This window comes from Schistocerca nitens, chromosome 6 (assembly GCF_023898315.1).
Source record: "Schistocerca nitens isolate TAMUIC-IGC-003100 chromosome 6, iqSchNite1.1, whole genome shotgun sequence".
NCBI classification, from domain to species: Eukaryota; Metazoa; Arthropoda; class Insecta; order Orthoptera; family Acrididae; genus Schistocerca; species Schistocerca nitens.
In genome coordinates this window covers 302,104,526-302,130,944 of record NC_064619.1, presented here as the reverse complement: position 1 = coordinate 302,130,944, position 26,419 = coordinate 302,104,526, and the positions used below count along the sequence as shown (strand labels likewise).

General features: G+C 41.5%; 1 protein-coding gene across 1 annotated transcript in view; it reads right to left on the bottom strand.

Moving 5' to 3' along the window:
- LOC126262497 (nuclear pore membrane glycoprotein 210) overlaps positions 1-26,419 on the bottom strand; it is a 272,203-nt gene that overhangs the window by 221,261 nt on the left and 24,523 nt on the right. Inside the window, exon 3 of the mRNA XM_049959163.1 lies at positions 15,233-15,453. Within this exon, the coding sequence (XP_049815120.1) occupies positions 15,233-15,453 (221 nt within the window). The remainder of the gene's footprint in view (positions 1-15,232; positions 15,454-26,419) is intronic.

Here is a 26,419-nt window from a genome sequence, read left to right as displayed (position 1 = left end):
TGTGAGAAAAGGGTGAAGAATGGGATCAAAAATTAGGTAAGTGTAAGAAAGAGGTTAATCTAAGACTGATAATGAAGTAGTGAAAATAAATGATCCCATGCAAGCTCAATATACTTTTGTATTGTTAGTTAGGGATGAAGTCATTAAATTAAGTAATGATCAGAACAAAATAAACAAAACTTGCAAAGACACCCATGAAACGCAAAACAAACAAGTTGTAGACTTCCTCCCCAGGGAACACCACCTTGAACTAGTATTGCCTGTGAGGGCGGGAAGGCTTGTTTGTTTGCGGGAAGCTGAGGGCTATGGCGGCTGTGGGAACCTATGGTCAGTAAGGTCTTAGCTGATGGACCAGACTAAATGTGTCCCACAACAACCTGTCATCCCACATCCATTCCTTGAGCTTTCCCAACTCCTCAATACCCCACCCAAGATGTGATGCGATCCGTGCCAAGGGGCACATGGCACATGAGAAGATGTGTCATGAACAGAGACTCAGGGATACCGGGCAACTCCCTGGGTAATTAGCCTTGCACCACATGGGGTTTCAGTGGTGTGGACCACTTAGATCCCCAACTCTTGTGGGACCAAAATGGACATGAAAGAAGATAGTAATACTGAGGGGCAAGTTTAGACATCAGACACCCAAACATCGAGGCTGGAACCGATGGACATCATCCCCTCAGCTGAACAGGGGGACAGACCTGTTCAACAAATGTGGAGGGAACTAAAAGGGCTTGAGCCAAAGATCTCCAAGAAAAGACAATCCCAGGGTGAAGGGGGTGCACAAACCCTCTCCACATCGAGGGCAGGCAGTAAGAGAACAAGGGAGGAATCTAAGACTCCCTAGGGAAACTGACCTATAGTACTACAGTCTTGGTTTTTAGGATGGCAGTTATCTAGCAAGGCTATCCACTGGTCAAGATCACACCTAGCAGCAGGAGCAACTCGTGCAGATGACTCTCTTTGAGAAGATTGGGCAGGGGGCGGGGGGTGGGGGGGGGGATGCTAGTCCAGGACCCATATTCAGGAGAGTCTATCTGGATCACTGTGCTCTTTTCTTTGTCTGTGAAGGGGTGGGTACAGTGGACTGGCTAAGGAAAACGTGCCCCTAATATCACCGTGGAAGGATGTGAAGCTGCTGGTAAAGACAGCGGCTGAGCTCTTCAACACCACAAAGATATTAATCTCGGTGCCAAAAGTCTCTCAAGAGACTCTGATTGAGAAAATAGGTTTTCAAAACCCAAAAGTCTCGACAGAGGATTGGAAGGTAATCAACCAGGAGGTTGGACCAAAAGACCAAACCCTTGTGGTGGATGTCAGAGAGAAGTCCCTGAGGGCAATGCAGGAACAGGACCTGAGACTATTCTTGGGGTTCTCACAGGTTGCTGTCAGGGTAATCAAAGACATCAGAAGCGACAATGGCAGATAGATGGAGACCGAATGTGCTGCAGATCAATCAGCAACACAGTAAAGGGGCCACTGCTGCCCTAAGCCACCTCCTGGGAAGACACAAAGTGGACATGGCCATGATTCAGGAGCCCTATTTATATAAAGGGGCCATATCAGGCCTCAGCAGCACTGGAGGTAAGCTGGTTTATGCTAGAAATATACGAAACTCCGAAATGTGCATTTATGTAAAAAATGGAATCCCCTTCCTGCTGATGGCAGACTTTTGTTCTAGGGTCTTAGTGACCTTCAGGATGCAGCAACATGAAGAAGGTATCACGAGGGAGTTTGTAATGGCCTCAGCATAACTTCTTTATAAGGACAGTGCTCCTCCACCTCAGGAGGTGAGGAAACTGACAGAAGCCTGTGCACAACTGGGCAACCAACTATTGGTTGGATGCGATGCCAATGCCCACAACTTGGTGTGGGGCGGCACCGACACAAACAGTAGAGGTGAGAACCTTCTAGAATTTCTTCTAGCTAATAACTTAAGAGATCCTCAATAGGGACAAGGAACCTACACTTAGGAATATAAGAAGGGAAGAGGTAATTGACATAACCTTCGATTCCACTTTGTCGGGTAGTTATGTCAAAAAATGGCATGTGGCTTTAGAGCCATTCTCGTCAGACCACATTTATATTAAGTTCAATGTTGAAATGGGCATTAGACAGACCATGTTCAATAGGAACCCCAGGGGAATGAACTGGGAGGCTTATAGGAGGGATCTCGACTTAAGCCTATCGGAACTCAGTACTTCGATAAGGAATCCAGTAGAGTTTGAGGAGGTACCAGAGGCAGTGACTTCTGCCATCATGACCTCATTCTATGACCAGTGCTTAATCACCAAGAAATGCATGAATAGGAATATATCTTAGTGAAACAACAACTTGTAATCACAGAGGAAACAGGTACGAAGACACCTTATGAGAAGGAAAGGACAATGGGCAGAATATCGGAAGGCTCTTGTCAAATACAATCTAGCAATTAAGCAAGAAAAGCAGTCGTACTGGAAGGTATTCTGTGAGGAGGTAGAGGATACAGCTGTTCCGGCCAGACTTCACAAAATCCTCACTTGGATACCAATTAATCCAGGAGAAACTTTAAGGAAAGAGGATGGGGAGTTTACAAGGACAGCACATGAAACGCTGGAACTACTACTCAAGACTCATTTTCCTCAATGTACTCTGACAGACAACATAGACCAAGACGAGATTCCTGTGAGATATCAGTTTTCAGGTATTCAAAGGGAGAACGTGTTGACCTTAGTAAAATCCAATAGGTGATGGGAACATTCCAACTGTTCAAGTCACCTGGCCCAGATGGAATTTTTCAAGCACTCCTGCAACAAGCAGGAGTGAACTTAATAAGATTCCTATGCAGGTTATTTAGGGTTAGTCTAGCAGGAGGAATCATTCATAATATCTGGAGGGCAGTGAAGGTTGTCTTCATTCCAAAGCCAGGGAGAATTTATCATACCAAGAAGGCCAAGGATGTGAGACCATTCACTCTGTCCTCCTTTCTTCTTAAAACGTTAGTAAAACTGGTCAATGTGCATGTTAGGGAGAGGAGGTTAATTACGGTCCCTCTACACATCAACCAATAAGCATGACAATCCCAAAAATCATGTGAAACTGCACTCCACTAAGTTGTTGGGAAGGTGGAGAAAGCACTACACTTTCAGGAAATAGCCCTCTGCATCTTCTTGAACATCGAAGGGGCTTTTAGCAACACGACCTCCGAATCCACGATTAAAGCAACAGGACTGCATGACTTGGAAACCACCATTTGCAGGTGGATTAGAGCCATGGTTAGTGGTATGCTTAGTGGTAGAAACATAGCAGCCACAATGATGCAAGAAAAAATGGTAATCACAAGGTGTACACGCGGACAAATGGAGAAAAAATCCTGGATTTCCCGGTTAAAAATTCACTTTCTCCCGAATGAGTACACACTTTATCCGTGTTATTAAGTGACTGTATATTTTCCCAAGGAACTGTAAAACTTATCAATCCTTTGAATGGTTAAGTTTTTATACACGGGCGTAGAATTTCCTGACACTTTAGAAAACGAAACTCAGGGAAGAAAACTCCTTTTGGAAAGATTTTTGATGTGCAGCAACATGTGTGCTGCATATTTTCGTATTATGGAAGTATAAATCCGAATTCCACCAAACACCGTATGTTACTTTCCGAACCATTGTAATCAAGATTGCAATGCGCTTTTGTAAGCCAGTCATAGCTCATGTCCCGTGATCCCGCCAGCCGATGACAGCAGATATTCAGACCACAGGACACGTGGTGTAGTCAGCTAATAGCAACATCACTGTTAAGTAGAGCGGATATGCAAACAGGAAAAGTTGATGTTTTCAATTAATATACATAGTGTTGCTACAAGAAAAGCAAAGATTTCACATATAATATTGGTCTCTAAGGTTGTCTGATCTACTGGGCTCAAAATACTTCTAAATAGCTCGTCATCAAACGCTCTGTGATTTAATAAACTCACCGTACACTCCCGCACATAGTTCAACTTGCGTAAAAGGAAATTTATTTTGAAAGTAATGCTTTTCAAACCACCATTCGCAATATTTTCCCGTGACCTGTTATAAATAGGTTCGTTTCAGTAGTCGTTAGAGAGCGCCATATAACAGGCACCACCGAGCTTTGGCAGCTGCTATGACGCAGGAAGTCCATATGTGTAAAACATTAAAAGATCTTACATTATGTCATAAAAGTAAAAAGACATCAGAGGATACTCCAAGAGCATCGGGATTTCATGAGCCACAGTAGAAGAAGAATGGGTAGCTCTGAGGGATGAAGTAGTGAAGGCAGCAGAGGATCAAGTAGGTAAAAAGACGAGGGCTAATAGAAATCCTTGGGTAACAGAAGAAATATTGAATTTAATTGATGAAAGGAGAAAATATAAAAATGCAGTAAATGAAGCAGGCAAAAAGGAATACAAACGTCTCAAAAATGAGATCGACAGGAAGTGCAAAATGGCTAAGCAGGCATGGCTAGAGGACAAATGTAAGGATGTAGAGGCTTGTCTCACTTGGGGTAAGATAGATACTGCCTACAGGAAAATTAAAGAGACCTTTGGAGAGAAGAGAACCACTTGTATGAATATCAAGAGCTCAGATGGCAACCCAGTTCTAAGCAAAGAAGGGAAGGCAGAAAGGTGGAAGGAGTATATAGAGGGTTTATACAAGGGCGATGTACTTGAGGACAATTTTATGGAAATGGAAGAGGATGTAGATGAAGATGAAATGGGAGATAAGATACTGCGTGAAGAGTTTGACAGAGCACTGAAAGACCTGAGTCGAAACAAGGCCCCGGGAGTAGACAACATTCCATTAGAACTACTGATGGCCTTGGGAGAGCCAGTCAAGACAAAACTCTACCATCTGGTGAGCAAGATGTATGAGACAGGCGAAATACCCACAGACTTCAAGAAGAATATAATAATTCCAATCCCAAAGAAAGCAGGTGTTGACAGATGTGAAAATTACCGAACTATCAGTTTAATAAGTCACAGCTGCAAAATACTAACACGAATTCTTTACAGACGAATGGAAAAACTGGTAGAAGCGGACCTCGGGGAAGATCAGTTTGGATTCCGTAGAAATGTTGGAACACGAGAGGCAATATTAACCTTACGACTTATCTTAGAAGAAAGATTAAGAAAAGGCAAACCTACGTTTCTAGCATTTGTAGACTTAGAGAAAGCTTTTGACAACGTTAACTGGAAAACTCTCTTTCAAATTCTGAAGGTGGCAGGGGTAAAATACAAGGAGCGAAAGGCTATTTACAATTTGTACAGAAACCAGATGGCAGTTATAAGAGTCGAGGGGCATGAAAGGGAAGCAGTGGTTGGGAAAGGAGTGAGACAGGGATGTAGCCTCTCCCCGATGTTATTCAATCTGTATATTGAGCAAGCAGTAAAGGAAACAAAAGAAAAATTCGGAGTAGGTATTAAAATTCATGGAGAAGAAGTAAATACTTTGAGGTTCGCCGATGACATTGTAATTCTGTCAGAGACAGCAAAGGACTTGGAAGAGCAGTTGAATGGAATGGACAGTGTCTTGAAAGGAGGATATAAGATGAACATCAACAAAAGCAAAACGAGGATAATGGAATGTAGTCAAATTAAATCGGGTGATGCTGAGGGGATTAGATTAGGAAATGAGACACTTAAAGTAGTAAAGGAGTTTTGCTATTTAGGGAGTAAAATAACTGATGATGGTCGAAGTAGAGAGGGTATAAAATGTAGACTGGCAATGGCAAGGAAATCGTTTCTGAAGAAGAGAAATTTGTTAACATCTAGTATAGATTTAAGTGTCAGGAAGTCGTTTCTGAAAGTATTTGTATGGAGTGTAGCCATGTATGGAAGTGAAACATGGACGATAACTAGTTTGGACAAGAAGAGAATAGAAGCTTTCGAAATGTGGTGCTACAGAAGAATGCTGAAGATAAGGTGGGTAGATCACGTAACTAATGAGGAAGTATTGAATAGGATTGGGGAGAAGAGAAGTTTGTGGCACAACTTGACTAGAAGAAGGGATCGGTTGGTAGGACATGTTTTGAGGCATCAAGGGATCACAAATTTAGCATTGGAGGGCAGCGTGGAGGGTAAAAATCGTAGAGGGAGACCAAGAGATCAATACACTAAGCAGATTCAGAAGGAAGTAGGTTGCAGTAGGTACTGGGAGATGAAGAAGCTTGCACAGGATAGAGTAGCATGGAGAGCTGCATCAAACCAGTCTCAGGACTGAGGACCACAACAACAACATACTAAAACGGCACATTTAAAGTGTATACTTAAAAAGCACTTTCGTATGTCGAGATTCCCAATGAAGTAGGCCTCAACCTGATATTAAGCTTTTCAGTGTGGGTTTCGGGATGTAAATTTTCTTGGAGTACCAGTAATGTATTAACTCGTTTTTGATTCTTTATTATGGCATAACGCCTTACTTGCTAGAGGATGAAACCGTGCACTTGAAATGCAGCGAGCAGTTGAAATTAGCCAATAGTGTGGAACCAAACACTTAAGTTTCAAACACATTGATTGCCTCAGTGTAAAAGATTAATAAAAACCAAAATTCTTTATCAAACCGACAAAAATAACTTCATTGTTCTACAAGGCGATTAATGCATGGCTGTCAGAAAAGTGGAAATAAAATAAAATCTGAAACTAATAACGTATTAGCCTTCCATAATTATGTGAATGTATTTTAAGTCATTAGATAGCTCCCAGCCTCAGAAATCCGTTTTGTTTTCATTTGACGTGAGAGCAGAAAACGAAGAGGAAACAGCAAAATCACTAAATGTAAACACAGGTCAAGTGGAGACTACACACTTCACTTCTATAACTCAGACTGCTCTGTGCATCAGCTTCAGATCTACGATATTTCCAAACCGGGGCAATACTAAGATAGTGCCCCCCCTCCCTCAAGCGTTTGAGATACAACATCAAAAATTTTTAAAAATTGAATTTTCAAAAATATGTTCATTTTGTAGTGCACATCTTTCTGAAGAGGCTGATACATAAAACATATATGTTCAAGGAAATGTAAGACATGTTATTTGGTCTTTCACACAGCATTCTTCTACCGCACATCACTGTATTTCGCTCCGTGGAATTGAAACGTGTATATTTTGTACTGGATGCCATCAAACAATATTCAGGACAGTGGAAATTAAAATGTCCAGTGGTGCCTCTCCTGCTCCCAGTTTAACATCCTGCCCCTCTTTTTTTAAAAAAAAAAAAAAAAACCACCCTCGTAGTTAATACTGGATGGGATTATTTGTAATTGGGAGAACCAGAACTCTTCAGAAAATTTGCACACTTTATTGCCTGTTAGCTAATAACTTTCTGTTTTGGGTGACATAAAATTAAATATAGGATACACAAAACCAGTAAAGACAAGAGACAAGCAATACAGTACACATTTCTTCAATCCTTAGCTCCTAGCATTCTTTCTCTCTTATCTTGCTACAGCTTTACATGGTGTGCTTTCCTTTCCGCGACAGAATCTATTACCTCATCAAAGTTCGTCAAACGTTTTGCTACATGAAAAATTGAAATATCACTGTCTAATACTGCGTAAGCTGTTAATACAAATAGTACCCAAGACTGCTGTGGTTTCTCGATCTGATTACGTCTATTTTGTCACTGTCTGCTAGATAAAAGAAAATGGGCCTTTCTAACACGGCAGAAATTGTAACGAACACCAAATAAATGAGACTGTTTTGGCACAAATGTCATTTTTATAACACGACAGAACATAATTCACGAAGACCAACATAAAATGCCTATTACGCCTACAGCAAGCAAAATGCTTTATGTTTCACATTTCATTCGTGCGCTCCAGTTTCTCAAGCATGAGATCGAAAAGTAGTAGTAAGAGATTTTTATATAAATTTGGAATCGCTACATTCTTCCCTAATTTGTGTGAGGTCCCCGTTTCTTCTCCTTCCTCGTTCTAACAAACAATCTTGTTATGATTAACTCTGGAACTATTCCTGCCTTTGTCAAGACTTATTCACTGGTTAACTTCACTAACCCTGCCAGAATCACCGGATTAGTTATCCCTGATTATTCTCCGGTTTGGCGTTGTTATACTCGTACAAACCATTTTCCGCGCTACTTCCAGAATAGAACTTAATTGGCTGCTAGACGGGGACTATACAATTGGCCCTTACTAGTGTAGCAATCTGGCCAAAATTTTCTGAAAAAATTTCATTTTCCTGGATACACCGAGAAGATAATATGTAATCTTTCTTACCTGTTATTCCTGTTAGCCATTTATTTCCACTCTGGTTGTCTGAATCTATGGATTTCCCTAGTAATTTTAACACCGCTGATCATTCGCAAACCCAAACAACAACATAATCAGACAGCGACTGGCATTCACTCGTTCGGCTTTACTCCACTCAGCTTGTATAGCCTGGTCCCCTTTTGCCGGCAGGAAAGTTTATTTCTAGATGCGACGAGGATTCCCCTGACAGAGACATCACGTACACTATGCACGCATTCAACAATCAACTTACGATTTTATTTTTTTTTTAAACCTATGGGACCAAACTGCTGATGTCATCGGTCCCTAGGCTTACACACTACTTAATCTAACTTAAACTAACTTACGCTAAGGACAACACATACACCCATGCCCGACGGAGGATTCGAACTTCGACGGGGAGAGCCGCGCGAACCGTGACAAGTCGCCTCAGACTGCACGGCTGTCACGTGCGGCTTATGATTCATTCAGGAATCAACTTACAGAGGGTGTTCAAAAACCAACAGGGATGTGCATCAAAATCATATGAGTAATCAATAGACCAATGTGCCCTGGATGCTAGGCGCTTTGTGGAACAAGGTTTTTTTCTCCTCAAGAATATGAATTTGGCGTCACGCCACCCTCCCCACTCCCTAATAGGTCCGGGTCCGCTGCACATGCATGACTCTGGCAGCTTGGGCGCGGCAGTAAAATTTTTCCCGGTTGCATATAGCAGCTTGCTGCGACTGCTTACACAGTCAACAGCCACATTTCTGTAGACAGAAACGGGAGAAGGTACTACTAATACGCCACTCAACTGCGCATGCGCATGAGCCCGCTCGTAACTGCTAAAACGAATCTAATGTAAACATTTGTGACGTCACGCCCATCGGAGGCAATTTGTTGTTATGAAGCATTGCATAGTCTTCCTAAAGCCTTTGACACATTTTGCTGCTGGCAAACGTTTGTATGAGCAATGTGTTTTGTTGTTGTACATGGCACATTTCCTTTGCAGTTTATGTTTTATTTTCGTTTTTTTCTCGTTCACATTTTATTGTTGCAGTATTAGTCTGCAGTACCATTTACAAGGAAGTAGATCCGACACACATACTGGAATCTCAAGCTTCTCGATGGAACTCTACCAATGAACGAGATAGTGAAATATCTAGGGGTAACCCCGAACAAGAAACTATCGTGGACCCTCACATAAGGAGCACCTGTTCCAAGGCGAAAGGTACTCTAATGACTACCAGGAGAGCTTGTGATAAAAATTGGGGCTTAGGCCCCAAGAGTATGTACTGGATACACACCACGGTAGTAAGATCTATGATCACTTATGGGGCAACAGTGTGGTGGAAAAAGTAGAACAACAGGTAGCTGCTGAGGAGCTTGCTAAGGTGCAGAGATTGGCCTACTTAGCCATTACAGGTGGAATTAGCAGCACATCTGCTGCTGGGATGGAAACCATGCTGGAAATGCCCCCATTACACCTGTGGGTAAAGATGGAGGCAGCAGCTGGAGCACAGAGGTTAAAGACTGGCAAAAACTGGAACTTACTGGGGTATCCAGGATCTCACAGAAAATACTGAGTGAGGTAGACATAAGTATGGTTGGGGAAATGCTGACTGACTATATAATAACTCCCACCTGCTTCAACAAGCCTTTCAATGAAGTAATTGGAAGTAGAGAGCTCTGGGAGAACAAATTTCGACACCATACTGGGGACATAGTCTGGTTCACTGACAGTTTGAAAACAGACCAAGATGTTGGTGCTGGGGTATACCGAGTGCAGCCAAAGCTGAAGAGGGCAAGCTCTCTAGGGAAGATGGCAACTGTGTTTCAAGCAAAAATATCTGCCATCAGGCTGTGCGTGGAGGGGAATTTGCAGAGGTGCTACAGAGGTCGTAGCATTTTCATTTATTCACACAGCCAAGCAGCCCTGAAAGAACTGGCAGCCTCTGCAACAAGATCAAAGATCGAGGCAGAATGCCACAAAGTCCTTGTGGAGTTAGGGAAAAGCAATAGGGTAAACCAATTGTGAGTCCCTGGTCACTCAGGGATTAGTTGTAAGGAGCAAGCCGATAGGTTGGCCAGGATAAGGGCGATGACACCATTTACTGGACCGGAACTTGTCCTGACAATCACCAAGGCGATGATAAAAATAAAACTACAAGACTGGACAAGCAGACAGCATGTAGAATATTGGGCTAAGGTCCAAAAGCAAAAACATGGCATGGTATTGACGCCGAAGCCATGTTCTAAGAGAAGTCTCTCAATCCTGGGATTGAAAAGGAGAGAAATGAAACTCATCGTTGGACTATTGACAGGCCACGGGACCTTCAAAAAACACGTACATACAACAAGGATAATAAAAGAAGACACCAAATTCAGGATGTGTGGTGCAGGAGAGGAAACTTCAACCCATTTAATCTTCAAATGCGAGGCATTGGATATTAAAAGACACAAACTATTCAGATCAACCAGACCTGAAGAAACTGTGTCTAGCAAAGCACTGTTCAAGGGTATTGGTTGGCTATACTACAGAAACAGGGAATGATACCGCACTATAAATTCTGTTTGAGTGCGGGCAGCAGCAAGCTTGACCAATGCTGTTTTTGCTTCCCTGATAAAATCAAATCAAATCAGTCGACTCAAAGGACGAAAATGCAGTCCTTAGCTGTAAAGTATAACGAATATAATCTGTTTGTAATGGTAATACAAATGTGATTCAGGGTCGTTTGAGAGAAATACAGAACAGAAGGTAGAAAACATACCTCAACTAAGTAATGTGAGTAAAAATAAAGATAATATAGGAGTTGCATTAAAACAGAAACTCGAAACTTGGGTTGAACAGGAAAAATGTAGGCTGTTGTTCATATTGCCAATGCTTACAAATTTCGTAACTTTTCTAGCATAGGTAGTATACATCCTGTAGCTTTCATTCATCAGTTTGAGGCCATCATACCTGACAACATGACAGAACAGCAGAAAATCAAATTTGTAGCCAGTCGTTTCGAAGGGGACCAATATTGGGCAAATAAAAGCCAGTAATACATGTAAAACAAACTTAAATTTGTTAGGGCATTCTTAAACCAATAATGGTCCACAAGTACACAAAACAGTATAAAAAGAGAAATATTTGAAGCTGTTTCCAGTGTCTGTACAGAAGAAACTAATTCATGTCAACAAGAGAGGTTAACGACCTCCTGTATGTATTAGAACAGCTGGACACACTTTCAGGCAACAGACAAGTGCCACCAGGCTGGCGTAAAAACAGGAGGCATGCAGACTGCCACAGCAAAAACCTATAGCACTCTTTGTATTGCTAAGTAGCTGATGCCATACCTGAGTTAACTAACAGTCTACTTTCTTTCTTTTCACACTGTTAGTTCTTCCCTCTTCATCATTCTGAATTAAAATCTGTCATCTATACTTCTTCTCTATTCAAGATAAAAAGATACAAAAAAAAGAGAGAGAAAAAAGGGATAATTGAAACAAAACACATGCTAATTGAATAGTTAAGCAACCGATTATAGACTATACTTAAGTATAACAATAGATAACATGCAGCATAAAGTTTGCAAAACAAGTACAGAACCTAGGCTATAAGACCTTAAATCAACATCCATCATTCACACAGGCAGGAGAACACCCTATAAACTATATACAGAAACTTTTTATGCATGTTATGAAACGCAAAGACATTACATATGCATACAGAGAAAACAATCTAGTTATGAAACGCAAAGACATTACATATACATACAGAGAAAACAATCTATATTTATTAGATTAAACTTTATATATGTGCGACGTAAAAGTCGGCCACACACACACTTAGGGATTAGTAGGTGAGGTATTTCCACCGAAGCATTATTATTAATTGTATCACGACGCAGAAATGTCACCCACACAGCTAATGAACACAAGACATGAATCTCACATAGGACACAGACAATAATAAATACCGAGGTACAAATACCTAAAGCACATGAGGAATGTTCGTTATATTCACAGTGTTTACATGTTTGAGCGCAAAGTCCATAATACGTTACAAGCAAATTAAAGCAACAGGATTGTTTTGTTATTTTTCTCTGTTATCATGATCTAGGATATCTTCAGTCCTCTCAAAACACCTGTGAATCTGGTTTGAATGCCTAGTTAAGTTATCGAATGAAATTAAAATAAAACCTATAGTATAAAATGAGAGCTATTCTCATATCATCTCCATTTTCAATACACAGACATAAGATAGCAGTGCTTCCAGCGCTGTTATTAATTTGAATGACAGTGAGTGGTGACTGGGATGAGTCACGCGAGATGGGTAACAGCTAAGTATTAACAGGTGGTGCGAGAGTGCACTGACCGATGAGTCAAGGTTAGGAACATTAGCCGCGTGGGGAGACAATTCAAATGAAAGACCTGTAGTCACCACAGCAGTGACAAAGACTTTGTAAATATTACTGTATTGTATTCAATGCAACATTGTGTATATTGTAAAACTATGTAACATCTATGTATGAATATTACGTAAGGACACTTATATGCTAATATAATTTAGAGTATTTCTGAGCTACACGATAATAAACAACATATATGGACGGCCTAGTGCTGACATAAGTAAAAAAAAAAAAGTGAACGTTATTAGGTAAAGGTGGATGGCACTGTGCCGTTGTTAGATAAAAAAAATGTGTTATTTGGTAAAAAGTGGACGGCACTGCGCTGATATTAGGTGAAAAATATGTGTTGTGTAAAGATGGATGGCATTGTGCCGATAACACATATTGTTTGGTTCCTATGGTATATAAACATCAATAAGTGTAGTGAGTGTTTATGAGGAGATTTAATGGCCCAGATGCCAATGTTTATTGTCGAACACCAAGACTACAGAAAATTTAAAGGACAGCTATGTGCTAAAAATCATAAATGATATTTTGTAGCAAGAAGTAGTTCATGAGGTAATGTGTGCTTAGTTAAGGTGTTTTTATAGAATTAAGGTGCGAAAGTATATGTTTAGCATTAATAAGTCAATGGTTTTGATTAATTGGTATGATATTTTAGAAACAACAATTTCCTAGTTTAAAAAAAAAATCCATGAATGAGAGAGTAGGGGAGCTACTGGGAGATTGGAAACTAACTTTTTTCCAAATTTGAGACAAAATTTTCTCATTTCCAAACTTGTTAGTTGTCTTCGAGAACACGCCAATTTTGGAAATCAAAGAACGAGGGGGACGTTTGATAGTCCTGGCTGTGCCCCCAAGTATTTTAACTTACTAGAAGGTCACCTTGATGCAGCTTCATACACGTGAAGTAGCTTATGGTACAAAAGTGGAGTGAGGTACAAGCGACAGATGGTACAGTATGTACCACTTCTGTGAGAGAGTCCGCCAATTGTACTGAACTTGCTTCTGATTGGACGACACATTCGGGTGTTAGGTGCCAAAACCCCCTAACTTCTCTTATTAATTATTTATATACTTTTCATTGTATTTAACCCAGTTTTCAATATGACAATCTCTCATGGTTACCCTATGAGTTTATCGTTTTTGTTTATTAAATTTCACTAGTTATGAGAAACGTAAGAGTAACGGTATTGCAACCAAAGTGTTTCGTACACCTTCGGGTCGCTCCGGTGCGCCTGGGAGACGAAGTACTTCGGCTGCACTAGTCAGACTGTTTCGGGCATTCTTCCGCGTCGGATGCATAAGACTGTTTCGGGTGTTCTGAAGGTCCGGTCACGCAACTTTGTTATGGTCGTTTGGAAGGCAGGATGTGAGAGACTGTTTCGGGCATTCTTCAGAACCGGACATGTATCTCTGTTTCGGGGTGGACATGTTATACTCTATATCTGAAGTTGTCAGAAAAAGTTACCGTATCATTAAGAAATCTATGTCAAGTGTTGTAAAAGATAGTCTACAACGTTTGGTTATTAAATATAACAAAACAGGATACAGTAATGAGAAGCGTCGCCTACCATCATTGTCAGTACTACAGATCTTCCCTTTGTAAATACGGAGACTGACCTGGGCAAGCGGCATCCCATAAAAAGCAGAATCACAGGTTCCAGACGTCGGAATAGCAGCCTACATCAAAGAAGATCCCACAAACGACGAGCTGTCTTCTGCGCTGGGGACACAACTTTAGAAAATGACAAGTTGGTAGAAAGAACGGTTAGGGACTCTTATTCAATCTCTACAGATCTCTCCAGCTTCCAGAACTGACTTCGAAAGGACACGTATAATTTATAAGGTCTGGTTTCAAAACTCCCGTAACAGTGACACATTTTCAAGAAAATTTCGTCCCCTATTTCACCTCTTTAGAGGTGAAATTTCAAAAAATTCCTTCTAAAAGAATGCCTACAGTACAGATCAACACCTCTTCAACTTTCAATTTTCTATCCTCAGAGGTTTGAGCTGGGTGATCATAAGGTCAGTGAGGGGTCAGTCAGTCAGAATAAAGCCTTTTATATTTACTTATTTATTTACATTTTATGGCCTTCATTGGACCACTCTAGCCAACTTCATACACAGAATTTTCCTGTTTCCTGTCAGCCCAGTACTTCTTCAGTCTCTCTAATCTCATCCTTCTTTCTTCATCAGAAATTGCCCTTCCTATTGTCTGTTTGTTGATTCTTGTTTGCAGTCTCATTTGTTTGTCTGTGAGTTTACTTTTATATAAAGAGTTTGAAGAAAAGTGCCAGTCTTCATTCAGACATTGGGTTAGGGGTTGGTAGTGCATGGAACTGGCGTGCAAGTATATTTTAATGTTGGTGTGTCTATAAATATGATGAAAGTGTTTAACTGAGGCTTTGGAAAATCTTCTGTTCGATTTATAGCCATAGATTCTTCCTTGCTATACAATCAAAGCCTTTTCAAAATAGATAAAGCAATATGTGCCTAAATTACTCCCTCCAATTCAATAACTAGGCAATTATAGCATGATTTTTTTCCAAACTGAATCTTTTTTTCATACAAAAGTAGAGAGGTGATATATGTTTGTTGCATTACCTTTGCTGAACCTGTTTTCAGTCCTTCCATTAGTACAATATGTCCCTGAAGACCACGGTTATCAAGTGCCATTACAGTGCCTGGTGTCTCATATGGAGAGTCTTTGAAAGTAATGAACCTTAACACAGTATTCTGGGTTGTTTCATGACTACCCGGCTGTTGATTCCAATTTATAACAGACCATTCAAATTCAACTCCTTCCAATGTTGTGAACTCATTACCTGTAACATAGATAAAGGGCACTCAAGACTGAATGCTTTTCTTTAATGCATTCTTATATCATTTCCAAACTAAATTCATTGATAACTGGTATCTTTAAATTTTACTAGCTGTAGCCGCATACACTCAAAGATATGTTCTTGACAGGAGCAGCACCTTTAATAAAGAAGAAAGAGATTCAAAAAAATTATTTAATCCTTTAATTTTCTTCTTAGCTTGTATAATAATGTAAAACAAATGATTCTTCCAATCAGAAGTAACATGTTTCACTGGTTTCAACAAATGACACACAATTTGTGTTAATTTCTTACTGTTACATTTCCTCTTTTTCTTATCCTTTCACTTACCTGGAGGCATTACTGAAAATTGGCAACTGCATTATTTAAATTACAATTTTTGGCATAACATAGCTCACTGTAGAAATGGTCTTTTTCCAGCAGCCATAAAGTGTGCAGTCAATGCAATCCAATGGATGTGGTACCTAATTAATTTGCCGGTGATAGTCGTGACGATAAAAATAAAATCAGCTGAGCATCCTACCTCCCTCAACTCATGTGATACATTACAACAGGGGGCTTCCACTATGTGCTTGTCATGTGACAACTATTCACAAGGGACTGGTCCAATCCCATGCATCAAAAGAATTCACTGTAAGAAATGCAGTGTCGAAATTTCATCTGTTAGGACAGACTGCAAGGATTTTATTTTTGTCATGTGCAGAACTGCTTACAACAGCAGCTTATACGTATTGTAGTGTAGTGCAGGAACCGCACAGCAGTTTCAATCACTTAAACCATACTAAAAAACTGTGCATCATTAATTCTTTGGATACCTTCTGCTTCATATCAACAGCCTACATTGTTGCAGATGTCATTCTTACTAAGACGACTAGCAGAGGTAAAAAATTATGGCAAGTTTTGACATCACATTACAGATGTTTGTTGGGTGATTTGGAGAGTAAAGGGACCAAACTACAGTGTCATCAGCCCCTTTTTTCTTATGCAAACATGTTTCAGATTAAAACCATCCCCAAAGGGAGTCACGGAAAGTAAAAAGGCTTAAAGCTAACTGGGAACCACACAGAAAGAGAAAACGAAAAAAAGCAAATCAAAAGGGGAAAACATGCATGAAAAGGAAAAAAAAAAGCAGTTGAAGTTATGAAAATATTATAGCAGATGGCCTGGGCTGACTGATCGCAAAAATAGAAGAAGAATGGATGAGCTAGTCACCCTGCAACACACTAAAATCTCCAGCCTAAAAAGGCAAGGCTAGAGAAACACAGATACGGAAAAGATGAACACCAAGGCAAACAAACAGCAAAGAGAGCAAGAGGAAGATTTGAATTGGAGGGAGGGTGAAGGCCTGGGAGAGAAGGCCAGATGCCCACCCTTAGGTTTAGTGATAACCCCCACCCCCTCCCGAAGAAAGCATAAAACTAGATCAGCCGTTGAGGCACTTTCTCCTAACACCATCAACAGTGTGGTGGGAAGGTAAAAGTTCACCTCAGGTTGGATAAAATTGGGCAGGCCAACAGAATGTGGACCACAGTCAAGTAGATGTTATCCAACACTTCAACTGGAAATTTAATTTGTTGAAATGGAATATAAAATACATATATAATCATTTTATAATAATACTTGTGCACAGTTTTTATGACAATTTTTGAATTTTGTTCATTTTACTCACAATGAAACTGTTCCTTGTATATTCCTTATAGTCATCACAAAAACATGAACTGTTTATTGAGTGTCGAAAACAAATAGTTTGCTTACACCAGGCACACCTGACAAAAGAAAAGTGAATCCATTTGGGCATTTCATAGTGATTACTGTTTTATTTGGACAGAATCTGGATGGAGTAAGAAATGGTATTGCCCTTTGTTCTGCATATTATGACACATGTCAGCCATACTTGATCAAGTTTGCAAAATGTGATTGATAACGAACAAACAACTGGAGTTTAAGGACACTGCTCTGCTGATGGAACTGAAGTGACTAAGAGCTATCAAAAATTATGTACATAATGACTCCCTTGAAAATATTTTCCACAGCCAAAGGAAATCTTTATTGACAGGCTGAATCACATTTGTAGTTACACATGGATGGGGGATGTGTGGTAGGGGGTGGGTGAGAGTTCTCCACACGATATCAACACTATTTTTGTCATGCTGCTGGAAGATGGAGGTGTCATAATGACAATGCCATGATCGGAAAAAAGTAATGAATAAATTTCTGCAACTGGTTAAAAGATGTTTCGACTGAAATGTTGAAAATTATCTTTCCCTTTTATTGCAGAGTTTGATACGTGAATTACAAGATTTTTTACAAATAAACAGTCCTTTTCAAATTTTTTTTCCAAATTTGCCCTGATGTTCATAAAAACAAATATAAATCTGTGGACATAGTAAACCACACACATTAATCACTGGCTTTGTGGTATACCTATGTACCATAACCATCATCAATTTAACAACTGACCTTTTTTATTTCATTGCAAAATGATAAAATGCAGTCTGCATTCAGTTTTTTTTCTGTAATCTGACTGATCAGCTTTAAAAAAAGCAACTGCAAGGAGAACAGCAAGTACTGTCTACATGTCAGCTATGAATTTATCTATAGGATTAGTGATTAATAGCATCTCTTCTTTTTTAAATTTTGTAATGTTACAACTTCTTGTACTCAATGATTTCTTGTACATGGTTAGCCAGCTCAAAGAAAATGTGCAATCATCAATTTTCATTTCATTTGCATTCCAGGGAGTGCAATTTGAGCATCAATTTGTTGTATCTCATGTGCAGGTATAAATCTTTCAAATAGTTTTCTTTCACAGTTTACCAACTTTCATTTTGGCAAACATTTCTTTTTCATGTAATTCTTTCTGCCATTTGCAGAGTTCATGTTCAGATTTTACAAAACGAAAACAGCTCTGAACAGTGCTTGATTTAGCGTGTTTCCCCTTCTTTGTTTAACCAAAAATTCATGGCCTTTTCCTTGTCACTGAAAACTGTTGAATATTGTTTTCTTTGAACTGAGAAAGTATTCTCGTTCTGGATTGTCAATTGCCACAACTACACACCAATTGCCTGAATTGTCCAAGTTTTTCCTTATTTTTTTCTAATGTTTCCACAGTTTCTATCAAAAGGCCAACATCACCTGAATACAAGTGCAAGACATAAGGCCAGCAGATCACACATATGTGATAATTGTTCACAAAGGCCATTGGCCAAAAGCTTTACGTGTGAAAATCTTTTTGTTGTGCCTATCTGCAACTCAGCATCTCTGCTATATGGTGAGTAGCAACTTTCCTTCTCATAATATTGGAACATGATAAATATTAATTCAGTTTTATCTCCACTGTTAACACTTAACAAAACTACAAAACGAACTGGTAACTATTACTGTTTCTGAATAGCAAATAAGATGCAAATTTGAGACAACTGTAATTATCAACAATTGTGTCAGAGAAATTATCAATGGAAACCAACATTCATTTTACAAATTACTGCCAGGTTGTGATGGGTCTGTTCACTGATGTATCATCAACCAAAGACGTGCTTAACCGCACAGCACATGTGCAGTCAGCTTTCGATCTGCTATGGGTGTACATTTCGCAAGGCCCTGGTGAGCTATGGTTCAGGCAATTTCCAAAAATTAGAAATAAATACTTGCAGTGCATCTTAGTGGCTAAAATTCTGACAGTGCATTAGTTTGGTGGTATTCTTCCTACACACAAAAATTAAGGGCTGGTTTCAATATGTTGGCTTTGCTGTTTCTTTGTCAGTAGTATGTGTTGGGAGTTATTTCATTTTATTAAGTGGTCAGAGACTTCAGGAATTAAACTGGCTGGGGAGTTTGAAATTACTCTAGGAATTAAGTGAATGTTCTGTTGTTTCAGGCTACTGAAATGATGGACATGGTCTGTGAGGGAATAGTAGGCAAAATGGAGCATACTGAGTATGGACTGAAAAGCAACATTCAAGGTGTGTTTGACCAAGAAGCTCTCATGTATTCAGGAAAAATGTACCGTAATAGATTTGTCTGAAGACATTTCCACTAACTGCACTTATTAGTTACAAGTAATCTGAATGTAGTTCACAATTTATCAATATAAACTTAAAGAGAATGGAAGGCCTGTGTTAAACTGTTAATTTTATTTATCAAACACCATATTTTGGCTATTATGGTGTTTGAGAACTGCATGAAGATTTCTTTCCTAGTGCGTGAATTTTGACTAAATTGTCTTGTGTAACAGATTCTTCAAGCTTTCATACAATGACCAATATGCATATTTCCTTGCTTAAAAAAAAAAAAAGAGTTATTATACAGGGTGAAGCGAAATTCATGCACTCGGGCTTCGCAGCGCGACTCCTCACATGCCAGCAATAAAAAAATGTGTCTCACAAAATTTCATTTGGCGAGTACATCTGGCAGAAAAAGGACGTTAAAGAGTGGCAATCTGGCAACACTGTAACCACATGTACGATAGGTACCTCTGTCAGCATAGATTAGTTGTGCTGTATAATTGGTGCAGTGGATAGAGTTTTGGGTTAGCATGTAGGAGGTCAATGGTTCAATCCTGGGTTGAAGCATATGTTTTTTATTTGGTAAATGTAGTCAAGGTGGCAGCGGAACTGTACAGAGAGCGATATCCTGACATGAACCCACCTTCCTGAGGGATGTTTTCTCGTCTTGTTGCAACGCTTCAGGAAACAGGAAGTTTCCACCCACAACAACGCAATCGTCATAGCACTCGCACAGACGAAGCTGCCGAAGTTACTGTTCTCATTTCCGTTGCTATGAATCCACATATGAGCACGGGACAGCTTGAACACAAGATTGCTATTTCTAAAACCAGTGTATATCGCATTCTTACACGTCACCGGTTCCATCCTTACCATGTACACCTACATCAAGAATTGCATGGGAATGAGTTCCAGAATCGTGTACAGTTCTGTAGGTGGGCACAGCAGCAAATCCTCGCCAACCTGAACTTTTTCTCCAATGTACTATTTACCAATGAATGTTGCTTCTCAAACAAAGGACAGGTAAATACAAGGAATGTGCATTATTGGTCCAGCGACAACCCACAATGGCTTCAACAGGTGGAACATCAGCATCAATGGAGAGTTAACATCTGGTGTGGGATGCTTGATAGTACAATTATTGGCCCTTATTTCATTAATGGTACTCTAAGCGGCACAGCATATGCCAACTTCCTAAGATGAATTCTTCTCCTTTTCTGGATGAAGTGCCGCTAAGAACCAAAATGCTTATGTGGTATCAACAAGATTGATGTCCAGTGCATAACGCTTTGCGTGCACGTCATGTTTTGAACCGAAGATATCCTGGCAGATGGATTGGTCGAGGAGGAACAGTTAATTTGCCTGCTAGGTCTCCTGATTTAAATCCTCTGGACTTTTTTCTTTGGGGATGCGTTAAAAACATTGTCTATCGCAATATTACAACAACTCCAGAGGACATGCAGGAACATTTTGTGCTTGCTTGTAATTCTCTTCAGCAGGTAACACTGGAAGCAGTAAATAATTCTTTCATTCAATGAGTGCACCAGTGTATCGGCATCCATGGTCAACACATTAAGCACCTTGAATGTTCTACTCCTGGGCAATGGAACAGGACAGTCAAAGTCAATTTTGTGTTATGTTTTTACTTGGTTTTCATTTGTTTTCTAACAACTCCACCAAGTGGATGAGTTTGTGATCCCGGGCTCAAAGTCAATGTTGTGTTATGTAATAAATAACATTGTGTTTCATTGAATGGTACACTGTGATACATTTTTGAATAGGTCTTAAGGAGAGGAAATGAATTACCGAATAAAAAATACAGGGTGCCATTTAAAAAAGGCATACTCCTGTTCATATCTTCGTAAAAAACAAAGCTACAACGAAGGTAATAATGCTGATTGATGCTCCCCTTGATGGCTAAAGAAGGCTAAAGAACATTTGCTTGAAACATTTTGTAATTTGCATCTGGACAAACAGTTATTTAGGGCGGTCAAGATAAATGGGACACCCTGTATATCTCCGAACAACCTCTAAAATTTTGTCAATGGATTTTGGCTTCACTGACAACGTGAAGATCCGTTTAATACAAATGTTAAAGTGATGGAATCTACAGCCCTGAGTCAACATTTTATGAAAGATTTTAGGAGTGGCAAATGAGGGGGGGAGAGAGAGAGAGAGAGAGAGAGAGAGAGAGAGAGAGAGAGAGAGAGAGAGAGAGAGAGAGAGAGAGAGAGAGAGAGGATTTGCAATTTCCTTTCTGATGACTACAAGCAACTTTAACCCTACATGGGGATACATAAAACTGAAATTATTTTTACTTCTAATACTGTGGCTCTGAATAGCAAAGCTCATCTTAAATTGATTGTTGTTAATAAGAACAAATACCATAACAGAATATTTGTAGAGAAATGTAAATATAAGAATCACCCTGGAGGGCTACTTCATACAATATCCTTTTGGTTGGTTGGTCGGTTGGATTAAAAGAGGGGGGAAGGGACCAAACTACAAGGCCATCAGTCCCTTGTTCCGAATAAAACAATGCCATAAGTGTGAGAATAATACATACAAGACTGACTACACAAAACGGAACAAAAGGAAAAATCACAAGAACAATGAAGGGCAACAAACGTGTAAATGGACAAAAGGGGGACAAGAAAACCACAGAAACGCAAGAAACGGGATGAAGAAAGTAAAACAACAAAGCAGATTACCATGGCTGGCTGACCATGAGAATAAAATGGAGAAGTCAGCCACTCTGCAACACATTGAAACCTCCACCCTAAAAGCATTAGGGTGGAAGAGAGAGAGGGACAAAGGACATGCGCTAAAACTTAGATCAAATGATAAAACCCACCCTCACCAATAAAATGTAAAACTAAATCAGCCAATGAGGCGTTGTCAGATACAATTAGTGGCAATGATTCCGTCGCTGGGCAGTCACAGTGGGACTGTGCACCAGAAGTTGGGCCACTGTTAACCGGGCACCACACCAACACTGAGGCAGGTCTTCACGGTGCAGGAAGTAACCGTGGGTCACCCAAGCGTGGTCAATGCGGAGCCGACAGACAACAACTGATTCCCCTGCAAGAAGCCCGCATGGATTACTTCCATATATTTGTAGTCTCCTTAATGACATGCAGTTTGTTGTGCGTACTGTTATGTCATTCCATCTCCCAAAGCTGAAAAACCATGCAGTGTAAGTCAGAACGCAGGTCAGATTCAGAGATGTCCATCTCCAAAAGCGGTTTCGGTGTAGCCCGTTTGGCCAGCCTGTCAGCAAGTTCGTTGCCTGGGTTTCCGACCAGACCTGGGGTCCAGACAAACACCACTGAATGACTGGGCCGTTCCAGGGCATAGATGGACTCCTGGATGGTCGCTACCGAAGGATGAGAACTGTAGCACCAGTCGATAGCTTGTAGACTGCTCAAGGAGTCAGTACACAAGAGAAATGACTCACCTGGGCATGAGCGGATGTGTTCAAGAGCACCAAATATGGCCACCAGCTCTGCACTGAAAACACTGAAGCCATCGGGTAAGGAGTGCTGTTCTGTATGTCCTCCATGAACGTAGGCAACGCCAGAGTGACCATTGGCCATCGAGCCATCAGTGTAAACTACTTCATGGCCCCAATACACATCGAGAATCGAGAGGAAGTGACAGTGTAGAGTCACAGGGTTAACTGAGTGTGTATAGTCATGTGAAAGGTCCAGATAAAGCTGTGGCCTAGGTGTACACCATGGAGGTGTACATGAATGGACCTCAAGTATAGGTGGTAAAGGGAATGACTCCATCTTAGACAGAAAGGATCGTACGTGAACCACCATCGTTACTCCTGACCTGGCCCACCGATGCAGCAGACGGGCTGTTGTGGGTGGAAAAAAGGAGACGGTAATTTGGATCCGCAGGAGAACTACGAACATGTACAATGTAACTGGCGAGCAGTTGTGCACGCCTAACCTTCAATGGAGGGACTCCGGCCTCCACCACGACACTGGTCACCGGACTCGTTCTAAACCTGCCGCTAGGCGAACGCCACAATGGTGCACTGCGTCAAGTAAACACAATGCCGAGGGCACTGTCAAACCATAAACCACACTCTTATAATCAAGGCAGGATTAAACAAGGTCTCTGAAGAGCTGCAGCAGTGTAGAATGATCTGCACCCCAGTTGGTGTTGCTCAGGCAGTGGAGGGCATTGAGGTGCTGCCAGCATTTCCACTTAAGCTGACGAAGGTGAGATAGCCAAGTCAATTGGGCATCGAAAGTCAGTCCTAAGAATCGATATGCCTCCACTACAGTGAGCGGATAGCCAGTAAGATAAAGTTCTGGTTCCACATGAATGATATGATGCCAACAGAAGTGCACAACACACGACTTCGCTGATGAAAACTGGAAGCCGTGGGCTAGAGCCCATGACTCCGCCTTGTGAATGGCTCCCTGTAGGCGCTGCTCAGCAACACCAGTACTGGAGGAGCAGTAAGAAATGCAGAAGTCATCCGCATACAGAGTAGGCAAGATGGATAGCCCTACAGCTGCCACTAGACTGTTAATGGCCACTAGCAATAGGGAGACACTCAATACGGAGCCCTGCAGGACTCCATTCTCCTGGATATGGATGGAATTATGGGAGGCATCAACTTGGATATGGAAAGTACGAAGCAACAGGAAATTTTGGATAAAAATCGAGAGCGAGCCTCGGAGTCCCCACTCTTATAATGTGGCAAGGATATGATGCCACCAGGCCGTGTCATACGCTTTTCGTAAATCAAAAAAGATGACAACCTGGTGTTGGTGCCTGGAAAAGGCTGTTCGGATGGCAGACCCGAGGGACACAAGATTCTCAGTGGTAGAGCAAACCTGGCAGAAGCTGCCCTGACATGGAGCCAGTAGGCCATGTGACTCCAGGACCCAACCCAACTGCCGACACACTAACGTTCCAGCAGCTTACGAAGAATGTTGGTGAGGCTGATGGGCCACTAGCTACCCACATCAAGCGTGTTTTTACCAGTTTGAGCACAGAAATTATGGTGCTCTCACCACTGCGATGGAAAGACACCATCGCACCAGATCCGGTTGAAGATGACGAGGAGATGTCGCTTGTAGTCAGATGAGAGAGGTTTAATCATCTGACTGTGGATCCGATCTGGCCCAGGAGCTGTGTCAGGGAAATGAGTCAGGGCACTGAGGAGCTCCCACTCTGTAAATGGGGTGTTATAGGATTCACTGTGGCATGTAGTGAACGAAATCACTTTCCCTTCCAGCCGCCGTTTACGAGTGCGAAAGACTGGGAGGTAATTCTCTGACGCAGAGGCTTGAGCATAGCGCTCAGCAAAGTGCTCAGCAATCGCGTTTCTGTCAGTAGATAACACGCCATTTACGTTAACACTGGGAACACCTGTTGGGGTCTGGTACCCGAAAACATGTTTGATCTTTGCCCAAACTTGGGAAGGTGACGTATGGCAGCCAATGGTCGAGACATATCTCTCCCAACACTCCTGCTTCCGTTGTTTAATAAGATGGCGAATGCAGGCACGGAGCCATTTAAAGGCTATGAGGTGCTTCAGGGAAGCTTATGCCGCTGTAGAGCTCGCTAACGCTCCTTAATTGCTTCAGCGACTTCTGGCAACAACCTAGGGACTGCCTTTTGCCGCAGGCACCCTAAAGAGCGAGGGATCGCATTTTCTGCAGCAGGAACATTAGTTGCAGTAAGATGTTCAACCATCACATCGATGTTACCATGTGGGGGAGATTCAACGGTGACAGCCCAGATGTGAAAGTTTCCCAGTCCGCCTTGTTTAAAGCCCATTTGGGCAGGCGTCCATGGGCCTGACGCCAGGGTAGTGACAGGAAGATGGGGAAGTGGTCACTACCACACAGGTCGTCATGCGCCCTCTAGTGGATAGATGGGAGAAGGCCAGGACTGCAAACCGAGAGATCAATGGCCGAATGTGTGCCATTGCCACACTGAAATGTGTGGGGCCACCTGTATTTAAGAGGCAGAGGTCGAATAGTGACAGCAAATTTTCGAAATCTCTGCCTCAGCCAGTTAGCATGGTGCCACCCCACAAAGGGTTATGAGAGTTAAAATCTCCCAAAAGTAGGAAAGGTTTTGGGAGTTGATCAATCAGTGCAACCAATGCATTCAGGGGTACTGCACCATCTGGAGGAAGATATACGTAGCAGACAGTTATTTCCCGTGTCATCCATATCCTGACCGCCACAGCTTCAAGAGGGGTTTGAAGGGGCACAGGTTCACCGCATACTGAGTTCAGGACATAGATGCAAACTCCACCTGACACTCGATTATAGTCACTACAGTTCCTGTAATATCCCGAATAGCCGCGGAGGGCACGATTCCGCAATGGCCGGGAACCAGGTTTCCTGCAGGGCAATGCAGAAAGCAAGTGTAAAGCTTAATAGTTGCCACAGCTCAGCCAGATGGTGGAAAAGACTGCCACAATTCCACTGGAGCATGACTTGATTGTGAGGCTGGAAAGGCATAGAACATTCAATTAGGCAGTTTACACCTCAGAATCACCTACTGCACCGACTTATTTCATGAGAAGTCTGTATCCTTGATGTCTGAGGGTCAGGCAAGATCTTGGTCCTCAGCGGACACCAGAATCTCTACCTCATCCTCAGAGACAGAGCTTCTAGGTAGCAGTGGTGTGGGTGCCACCGCAAGTCCCTTGGTCTTGGGGGTCTTTGTTTTGGATTTCTCTCCCTGCTCCTTGGGTTTCTCTGGCCGGGACTGAGGATGATCGTGAAGCCCTACAACCAGCTACTTTTGGGAACTTCAGCCACTGGCGGGAGTCATCTTTCTCACTAGCAAAAACCTGGGTAGGGAGTAACCCAAGAGAACCCTTCCTAGCGAGAGGTGCCAAAGAAGACTTACGCTTCTCTGGGTGGGGAGTGGGGACTGGTGCCCTGATGGTTGGGAGTAGGGGA